Consider the following 11,198-nt stretch of genomic DNA (forward strand, 5'->3'; position numbering starts at 1 on the left):
ATATCAACTGTTACATGTAATTGTGTACGGGGCCTATTGTTTGTATAATTCTGGATTGATTTTTATTGGTTTTTCCACCTCCTCACTGAGGATTATATTGCAGCCTCTTTGCGTGCCTGGTAATTTTTGATAGACTGTCAGATATTGTGAATTTGTTTTTGGTTTTTTTTTTTGTTGTTGTTATTTTGTCTTTTTTAGTGGGGGGGTGCTGAAAATTTTTATGTTCCTGTAAATAATTTTGAGCTTTGTAATGTGTTGCAGCTTTTTGTGTCTTGACTATAAGCATTGTTAGGCAAGACTAAAGCAGCGTTTAGTATAGGGCTTATTTTTCTCCACTATTGAGGCAAAACTTTTCTGATAAAACTATTCTAGGCCCCGTGGGTGTTGGAGATTGTTTCCTCTAGTCCATTTGGTTGGCTTTTTCCCAGGCCTTGGGTAGTTTCTTCATGTATCAAAACTCAGCCACAGACTTGTAGAGGTATCTTCCTCTCTTTCTCTCCCTTTCCCTCCCTTTTTAACTCTGCAGCTTTCTTTTTATTTTTTTTAGTTTTTATTGTGAATTGAGTGATAGTTTACATGGGAGAACATTGGTTTTACACTCATTGTTTCATTGCAGTGATTACAATCCCCTCCCTGCATCATCATTCAACAGTATTTACTTCTATTCCCTCTGGTTTTTTGGGGGGAGATGTACACAAAAACACTCAGGAATATGTAATTATTTAAACAACCAAAATACACATTCTGCAAGCCTGTCTCCTGGCTGCCAGCACACAACCTTTCTCTTTCCATGAGTCTAGAGTCCTTAGCTGCTTTCTCTTTCTATGTCCTCATCTGTGCTTCTGTATCTGGTGTCGCTGCTTCTTTAGTTAGGGTCCCACTTTCTACTCGTGCTCTTCTCCCTTGATGGTCATAGGGTCCTGTGTTCCTGGACTGTAATATTAACTACTCCCCCATTTTTGTTGCAAAACTTTTACCTTTACAGTTGTGGCAATCATAATTAGTCATAATAACCATTACTCACTTGAATCATAAGAATCTTATCCCCATCTCCCTTTACCAGTCCCATCTAGACAAGATGAAAACTATTCAGTGGAGATTCTGCCTTCCCCCACACACTCTTAAACTAAACTCCCTCTTGAAAATTTGTTAGTCAGTCACTTTATGCCTTTATAGCTCTCCCATTTTAGATATCCAGTGTCTAAAATTTCACATCCCTATCAACCTTGTATACAGAGGGGGTAGGATTGATCCTTGATGTGAAGACTCCTTTCCTTTCAGTTGGTATTTTGAGATACTACATCCATAAGTGTAGGTCAAGTTCATCAAATTGTAGCAATTTACACTTGTTTCCTTTATCAGAAATTGTTTTTTTATCTTCTTCTAGTTGAGTTCTGATCATCAAGTCATCATCTAAGCTAGGTCAAATGGGTACTATCTGTAGGTTTGGGCATTCTTGTGCATCTCCTCTCACTTCATATCAGCTGGATGCTTTGCTGTCATCTCTAGCCCTCCATAACTATGTCCTTGTCCATGGGCTCAGGAGTACCCAGGTCTCCTAAAACTTTGGACCATCCAACCCTTCCCCTTTAATCATCTCCAGGTTGACGGGAATCTGTGGAACGTAGTTGAACTCAGTCCATATCTTCATTGCTGCCTTTCTTCCTCTTCCACTCACCAGTAGACCAACATGGTCACCAGGAAGCTTACATACGTGCTTGTGTGTTACCTTTGAGTTTCAGTCTTGGAAAGGGGTGTGTCTTGAAGGAACTTGTTTGCTTGCCTTGATGGCTCCCCAGCGAACAACTTGCTTGTTCTTATAGTAGCCAATCAGACTGCCATTTTTGTTTTGGAATTTTCCTGCTGGTCTTTCTTTCAAGAAGTATCTTCTGTTCCTGTAGCTGCTCCAGGCTGGTCCTCTGCCGGTTTCTTGTGGTTACTTTACTCACTGAACTCTAGCCACCTTGATCTTCCTAGATTCTTAGCTCCATCTTCTCAATCAGGGAGACCTGACCTATAGCATGAAGCTTTCCCCAGACAGTAAAATAGCTTAGTCATAGAGCACATGTCACTTACTGCCCATCTCAGGGATTACTGTCTTCATTGTTTGTTTTCTTGTCTTCAGTACTGTTGTTGCATAAGTTCCTTTTGGTTTTTAGTTGTTTCTGATGAGATAGTAAGTCTGGCCCTTGTTAGTCCATTTGGCCAGTAATGGAAGTTTTGCAAAGTCTTTATGACTTCTGTTATGTTATTAAGATTTCTATTATTTTAGCGTAGTGGTTATGAATTGGGCTGCAAACCATAAGGTCAGCGGTTAGAAACTACCAGCTGCTCCACGGGAGAAAGATGAGGCTTTCTACTCCCGTAAAGATTTACACCCTTGGAAACCCTGTACAGGGTCGCTATGGGTCGGAACCGACTCAATGGCACTTAACAACAACAACAATGTTATCTCCTGGTGTGGCTGGACCGCAGGATCGGTTTGAATTCAAACTCACCAACCACTCCTCCGAAATCCTACACAGGGTCGCTATGAGTCGAGACTGACTCGATGGCATTTAACAACAACAACAACATCTCCCAATAGACCACAGAATGTCAGTGCATTGAGATGATTGACTCCACACTCCTCATTTTCGGTGTGAGACCTGGGAAAATAATTCATGTCCACATTTCATAACTAATTTGTGTCAGACAAGGTTTAGAACCCAAGTCTTTAAAATGACGCTTTCTGTTCCTGTAAAGATTCATAACCTTGGAAACCCTATGCAGGGTTGCTATGTGTGGGAACAGATTCTACAGCACACCACTACCGCCACCCTCGTGGTAATTCTGTGTTTAACTTCTGGAGGAACCACCAAATTGTTTTCCACAATGACCATACGGTTTCACAATCTCACCAGCAATGGACAAGGCTTTCGTTTTCTCCACACTTAAAGCACATACTCAGCCACTTCATAGTGCTAGCTAGGCATCAGCAGACCTGGGTCCCGTCTTATCTCAACCCTCACTCACTTTGAGACAAGTTCATTCACTTTGCCAAATCTTATTTCTAAAATGAGAATCTTATCTAGCTTGATTTACTCTTAAAAATAATAATAATGTACTCTATTTGGAGTGCTGATATAAATAAGAATCTTAGTTTCTAGGAAATTTACTTAATGGAGACAGACACGTGACTTAGTCACATATGTGTGGAATCAGAATTTAATCCTCAGCCCTTGTTACACCAAAGTCCATGTTGTTAAGTAACGTGAAGATGGAAAGTGAATCTGTGGGCAGGGAGGAGATCTCCCAGGGAGAGTTTCTGGAGTGAGAAGGCAAGACAGCCTGAATGAGAAGGAATGCAGCTTGGGACTTTTCCCATGGCTCTTAACTTGATGTAGTTTAATTTGTCCCCTATCTCTAGAGGTTCGCATTGCTGCTGTGGAAGCTCTCTGCATGCTGGCCCAGTCTTCACCCTCGTTTGCTGAGAAGTGCCTTGATTTCTTGGTTGACATGTTTAATGATGAAATAGAAGAAGTGCGTCTACAGTCCATACATACCATGAGAAAAATCTCTAACAATATCACTCTCCGAGAGGATCAACTCGACACTGTCCTGGCTGTGTTAGAGGTGAGTACTCCCAGTCTGTTACTAATTTCTTCTTTAAATGCCTACTAAGTGCCTCCTGCACCCACCCACCCCCCTTTTTTTTATCCCAAGCAGGTATTGTGCTAGCCACTGGAGACATAGTGTTACATAAGACAGTCACAGCTCTGTCGTCTTACTGCCTCTCACCCTAAAGATGAAGGACACTGTTAAACAGAACTTCTGAATAAAGCATGACATTGCTGTGATCAGCAAGGAACAGGGTACCCTGGGAATACAAAGAGTATCTAAACTGAATTGGCTGAGGGGTGATTAGGAGATAGTCAAGGAAGAAGGAAGAATGTAGTGGATATGTAGTGGGTGTTTGAAGAAGCAGTAGGACTCAGTGAAACATTTGTCTCATTATTGTCATAGAAATCATACGATATAGCCAGGAGAGTAAAAAGAAATTTCATTGTAATGGTGGCATAGAATTAAAGAGATTATGAGGGTCAGGAAAAGTGGCCATAGATGAACCCCAAAATAAAAAATCAAACTCACTGGCATCAAATGACTTCCAACTCATAGTGACCCTATGAACGCATAGCACCATTCTAAGTAAGGCAGCACCCAAATAATGAAGAGCTCTTATTAGTCTTTATTTGATTTAATTCCTACTCAAAATCATCATAGATTATAACAGCAGGAAGGGATTTTAGGGGTCATTTCATTCAATCTGTGGTTTTACAGAGAAAAAAACAATTTTCCTGCGGTCACAAGAGTTAATAAGTAGCTGCCACGATCCAAATACAAGCTGCCTCCCACGGTTCTTGGATTATTTTTCGAATGTGTCTGGATTTTATTTACTAGTACTGAAGTTTTTAAAAGATGATATTGGCTATTTTGTTATCAGATATTGTGAAAGGGTTAAACAATTTGATGCTTAGTCATTATTGCAGAAACATATTGCAGAACTCTGCTATATGCTTCACAAAAAAGATTGAACGCTTTAATTTTGAAGGCTCCTGTCATTTTCTTGGAGCCCTCGTGGTGCTGTGGATAATGTGTTGGACTGCTAACCACTAGGTCAGCCATTCAAACCCATCAGTCGCTCCACAGGAGAAAGATAAGGCTGTCTCCTCCCATAAACATTGAGTTTCAGAGACCTTACGTAGGGAGGGTTGTTATTAATCAGAATCTACCTGATGGTAATGAGCTTGGTGTTTTGTTTTTTAACATTCTCCCAATTACCTCAAGTAGCTCTGGTAGCATATTGGTTATGAGTCAGGCTGCTAACCACAAGGTCAGCTAGTTCGAAACTACCAGCGGTTCCATGGGAGAAAGGTGAGGCTTTCTACTCCCATAAAGATTTATAGCCTCGGAAACCCTGTGCAGGGTCACTATGAGTTGGAACCGACTCCACAGCATACCACCACCACCACCACACAGTTACCTCACACTTCCATTAAGATTTTTCCTTAATTACACTTTATTTATCATTGTTTTATATATTTTTTTATGACAATAAATTTCATTCTCTGCGTTGTTCTCTATGGGTAATCTCTATAACCCATTCTCTTCTTTCCCTTTTAACTTTCCCACCATTCCTCACCCTGAGTTTTATGATGCCCTTACTTCTCTACACATCATTCTTTTCTTCACTGTTTTGCTTTCAATAGCATTTTTCTTCTCTGCATGTGTGATTGCCACAATTTCCTAGGTCCACATTAGGCATTATATCCAGGTAGCCTTCCTTGACCATTGCCCTCAGCTGCAGGTAGGCTAAATGCCACGCCTCTCTATTCCCTTAGTCCCCTGTGCATAACCATCTAGCATTTATCAGGCTGTGTTCAGATGATCTAGTTCTCTTATTTCACAAGAATTTAGGCTTCCCAAATGGGACTGGTTCGTGGCCTTTTTTTCTCAATGGCTTACAGCGTGTCACCAGTATTTGCTCAGTAAATGTTTGTTGAGTAACTCAGCTGTATCCTCAGGTAAGCTTTCGTGTCTAAAATTGTTCATAGAGTCACAGGTATACCTTGCTAGCACCTGGTCTTATTTATCAATGTGTTTGTATTTTATTGCTGCATTACACATTACCACATGCCCCTGAAACAGTTGCCCTTTGATCATCTTTAAACCTTAAGCCAAAAATATCCCCTGAAATCTTCTCAAAATCCAAAATGTGTAGCTCAACTAACAGAGTTTCTGTCTTGAGCATTGTGCTCTTGTGGGATCAAATTGACAACAGCAACTAGAAATATTAGATAGGACATTTAGGGAGTCAAGAGTTTATGTTAATGGGAGAATAAACGACTTGGGAAAAGAGGGTGAGAATTGTTGTACAACTTGAAGAATGTAATCATTATCACTGAATTGTACACATAGAAACTCTTGAATTGGTGTATGTCCTGTTGTGTATGTATTCATCAACAAAAACAAACATGCAGTTATTAAAGAAAACAATGATCAAATTTATTGGCGTTCAAAAGCCACATTCTTATTATCTCAGTTTATATGAGTTAGGAGTCTGGATTCAGCTTAACTATGGCCTTTGTTCAGGGTCTCACAGACTACATTGCTATCTAGAATCTTGTCTAGGGAAGAATTTGCTTCCAAGAACATTTAGGTTGTTGACAGAATGAATGTCTTTATAGTTGTCTGACTAAGGGGACCAGCTTCTTAGTGGCTCTCATCTGGAAACTGCCCTCAGCTACTAAAAGTTTTCTGTGGTTTCCTGACATGTGTCCTTCTGTATAGGCAGTTCACAGTGTGACTCTGGTTCTTCAAGGCCAGCAGGACAAAAGTCTCTTGGTCCAGTCAGCTTAGATTGAATCATGTGATATAGTGTACTCATGGGAATGATACCCTATTACACAGTCTAATGAAGGGAGTGATGATGTCCCATCCCTGTTGTTACATTTTGTAGGTTAGAAATGGGTCACAGTTATCACTTAAAGAAAGGAGATTGTAGAGATTTGTGAATAACAGGGTGAAAATTGTGGGATCTACCTTAGGGGTCTATTTGTCACAATAATTGTTCGTCACCCAGATTATTTAAGGAGTCCTGGTATGATGCTATAGGATAAACACTGGACTGCTAACCACGTGGTTGACAATTCATGCTTACCAGCTACTACTCGATAGCCCTATATGAGGTCACTATAACTCATAACTGACTCAACAGCACTTAAAGACAACATCTCCTTAGCTATCTAACTGCTGCTATAACAAAAATACCACAAGTAGGTGGTTCCCATTTTAGGGGAAAGCTCCCTCTCTGTCTTTTCTGAGCTCTGGTGGCATAGTGGGTTACAAGTTGAACTGCTAGCCACAAGGTCAGCAGTTTAAATCCCACAAATGCTCTGCTGGAGAAAGATTTGACTTTCTGTTCCCATCAAGATTTACATCTTCAGAAACTCTGTACAAGGTCCCCAGGAATTGGAACTAACTCAATGGCACAAACACCACCATTCTTTGACAGTCCTGTAATGTATATTTCCCTCTGTGCTTACTGCTTAATCTGCATTTTTATTTCTCAAAAGAGGTTGAATTAAGGCACGTCCTATACTAATTATTATTACTGCTAAGTGCCATCAAGTCGGTTCTGATTCATAGAGATTATGTTGAGGGTTTCTGAGGAACAACTGGTGAGTTTGAACCACCGACCTTGCAGTTCAAACTGACCTGGCTGTTCAGTGCTTATCCTACATCAGTACACCAGTGTTGTTAAGTGCTGTCGAGTCGATTCCGACCCATAGAGACCCTGTAGAGGGTTTCCAAGGAGCAGCTGGTGAGCTTGAACCACCGACCTTGCAGTTCAAATGACCGCAGTCTGACGCATTAGCCCACAGAGCCACACCAGGACTCCTACTACACCAGTAGTACTCCAGTACTAATACTCCTCATAGACATAATTGTTGCTGTTACATGCCATTGAGTTGGTTCTGACTCATAGCAGCTGTATGCTCAACAGAGTCAATCACTGCCCATTCTTTTGTTGTACTAACACTTATTGTTATGTTTAGACTATTGATGCTGCCACTGTGTCAGTCCATCTCGTTGGAGGTCCTTGTCTTTTTAGCCAACCCTCCACTTTCCACTTTTCCAAGTATGATGTCCTTCCTTAGAATCTGCTCTTTCTGGATAACATGTCCAGAGTACCAGAGATGAAGGCTCACCAACGTGGCTTTGAAGGACTACACTGGCTGTACTTCTTCCAACTACAGTTCTTCTGGTAGTCCACGATACTATTAATGTTCATTTTGAATACCATAATTCAAATGAATTGATCTTCTACAGGCTTCTTATTCATTGTCCTACTTTCACATGAGCATATGAAACTATTGAAAATACTATTGAAAATGTGAGTTTGTTGTATTGTGGTGGCTTGCGTGTTGCTGTGATGCTGGAAGCTATACCAGCAGTATTTTAAATACCAACGTGGTACACCCAGGGTCAAAAGGCTTCAGTTGAGCTCACAGACTAGGACAGATAGGAACCAGGGAGGCGGACTACTTTTGAATGTCTAGCCACTGAAAACCTTATGAACAGCAGTGGAACACTGTCAGATAGCACTACAATATTAAATGTTGAAACGCATGAATATGAGGCGATTGGAATTACCATGGAATTGGTCAGATGCACCTTAGTCCTCAAACTGATAACTCTTGCTCTTGAATACTTTGAAGAGCTTGTGTGCAGCAGATTTGCCTAATGCAGTCTGTCGTTTAATTTCTTGACTGCTATTTCCATGAGTCTTGATGCAGAACCAAGTAAAATCAAGTGCCTGACAAATTCAATCTTTTCTTCATTTATTATCATGCTATTTGCTGGTCTTTTTTGTTCTTTACATTGAGGTACAATCTATTCTGAAGACTATCAACCTTTTTTTTTTAAGTTTTTATTGTGAATTATGTGTTAGTTTATATGGGTGAACATTATCTTTACATTCATCCTATCATATTTTGTTTCATTGCAATGAACACAGTCTCCTGCATGTATCATCAAACAACCAAAGGGTACGTACCATCCCACACCCTGCCCTCGCAGCCACCAGCCGACAGCCCCTCTCACTCCCTGAGTCCAGAGTCCCTAGCCTCTCTTTCTGTCCACATCATGGCCTCTGCCTCCATCCCTAGTGTCACTGGCTCTCCGGGCAGGGTCTCTCACTTCTTCGATTTTCTCCCTTGATGGTTCCAGGGATCTCTGCTCCTGGACTGCAAAATCAGCCACTCCCCTCCTTTTGTTACCAAACATTTACATTTACCTTTCCAACACTCACTGTCAGACCTGATAGTAATCATTCTCTATTGAACTACAGGAGTCCTTTCCCCCTCACCTTTTATCAACCCCATCCAGACAGATTGGAAACATTTCAGTGGAGATTCTACCTTTCCCTGTATCCTGTGGAGCTAGGTTTCCTATCGAAAGCTTGTAAGCCAGTCACTTCTTGCCTTTGTAGTCCCCCCATTTTGGATAGCCAATGTCTAAGTTCCCCCTCCCTGTTGACCCTGTGTACCAATGGGATGGGAATGATCCTCAGTGTAGAGATTTGTCCACTCCTTTGTCATACTGTATCCACAAGCATAGATCCAGTTCATCCACTTAGTAGTGGGTTATTCTTTCTTTTTTGGGGGTGGGGTGGGGTGGGGGAGGGCCCTCTTCTTTCTTCCTCTAGTTGTGTTCTGATCATCCAGCCATTGATGCCAAGTCAAATGGGTACTATCTGCAAGTGTGGGTATTCTTGTGCATCTCCCCTCACTTCATATCAGCTGGATGCTTCACACTCCTTTCTAGTCCCTGCTCCTGGGCCCAGGAGTCCCCAGGCAGGTCTCGTTATACTGCTGGTTAACCCGGTCTCAATCCAGGTTAACAGGAATCTATTGAATGTGGTCAGACTTAGTTCACAACTTCATTGCTGTTTTTCTCCCACTTCCCCTTATAGGTGACTGACGTGATCAGCAGCAGGGCCACGTGCCTGCTAGTGTATTCCAATTGAATTTCAGTCTTGGAAGGGGGTTTGCCTTGAGGGGACCTGACCATTTGCCTTGATGGCTCCCTGGGGAACAACTTGCTTGTTCTTGTAGTAGTCCTTTGGACTGCTGTTATTGTTTTTGAATTTTCCTGCTGGTCTTTCTTTCAAGAAGTAACTTCTGTTCTTCTAGCTGTTCCAGACTGGTCTGCTTATCTTTTCAAGTGGATATGTCCCACCTCAGAAGATTCTAGATGGGGATCAGGATTCCACCTATCCTCTTGTGCAGTACAAAGGTTCTGCAGGGAGCCTCCTTCACTGGGCAAGTTCTAGCCCCATTCTGGGTATTCCAATCAGTTATAGGCTGAAGATAAACTTACAAGCTTTCTCTGGTGATATTTCTGGCTATTCCTCTCACTCTTTCCTTTAGGTGTCTAATTTACAGTAGGAGGCAAGGGAAACCAAGATTCAAAAGATAGCCAAGCATCTTAACTTCATTTCCCCACTTTTACCCATTCACACCATGCCTCAATCTTTGTATCCATGAGCTGTGTTGTTCCATGGTTGTGCTTACATCATTATTCAGCTCTGTCGTATTTAGCCCATGTAAACCTACCTAACTAGTCTTCTATTCACCTTGTTTTTCCTTTCCTCTTCCCTGAAGACTATAGTGTTTGATCTTCAACAGTAAGTATATCTTTGTTTTCAGTAAGAAAGGTTATATCATCTGCATATTGCAGGTTGTTAATGAGTCTTCCTCCAATCTTGATGCCACATTCTTCTTCATATAATCCAGTTTCTCATATTATTTGCTCAACATACAGATTAAATAAGTATGGTAAAACAATAAAACCCTGGATTTTATTCCCTTATTTTAAAACATTAAGTACCCCATGTTCTGTTCTAACAACTATCTCTTGAACTATGTATAGATTCTTTATGAGCACAGTGAAATGTTATGGAATACTCATTCTTCACAATGTTATTCATAGTTGATCATGATCTACACAGTCAAAAGCCTTTGTATAGTCAATAAAGCACACGTAAATGTCTTTCTGGTATTTTCTGCTGTCAGTCAAGATCCATTGGTAACCAGGAATGATATCTCATTCCATACCCTCTTGTGAATGTGGCCTGAATTTCTGGTAGCTCTTTGTCAATATATTGTTGCAGCCAGTTTTAGTTATCTTCAACAAAATTTTACTTGCATGTGATATTAATGATAGTGTCCAATGACTTCTGCATTCTTTTGGGTCACCTTTCTTTGGAATGGACACAAATAAGATCTCTTCCAATCAGTTGACCAGATAGCCATCTTCCAAATTCTTGGCATAGAGGAGTGAGCACCTCCAGTGCTGCCATCAGTTTTTTAAGAGATTTCAATTTGCATTCCATCAATTCCTGAAGCCTTTTTTCCAGTGCCTTCAGTGCAGCTTGGACTTCCTTCTTCAGTACCATTGGTTCTTGATCATATGCTCCCTCTTTACATGAGGCCTATGTCACTGGGCAAGTTGTAGAACCCCTTTTAGGTATTCCAATCAGTTATAGGCTGAAGGCGGGCTCACAAGTTTTCTCTAATCATGTTTCCCAACATTCCTTTCTATACCACTCAAGTGTCTGTTTTACAATAGTAGGCAAGGGAAACTAATATTCA

The 11,198-nt window shown here is 41.0% G+C and overlaps 1 protein-coding gene across 1 annotated transcript in view; it reads left to right on the top strand.

Moving 5' to 3' along the window:
• The window catches only part of INTS4 (integrator complex subunit 4), a 169,032-nt gene that overhangs the window by 88,631 nt on the left and 69,203 nt on the right, over nucleotides 1-11,198 (top strand). Inside the window, exon 11 of the mRNA XM_006864991.1 lies at nucleotides 3,410-3,615. Coding sequence (XP_006865053.1) covers nucleotides 3,410-3,615 — 206 coding nt within the window. The remainder of the gene's footprint in view (nucleotides 1-3,409; nucleotides 3,616-11,198) is intronic.

This window comes from Chrysochloris asiatica, unplaced genomic scaffold (genome assembly GCF_000296735.1).
Source record: "Chrysochloris asiatica unplaced genomic scaffold, ChrAsi1.0 scaffold00074, whole genome shotgun sequence".
NCBI classification, from domain to species: Eukaryota; Metazoa; Chordata; class Mammalia; order Afrosoricida; family Chrysochloridae; genus Chrysochloris; species Chrysochloris asiatica.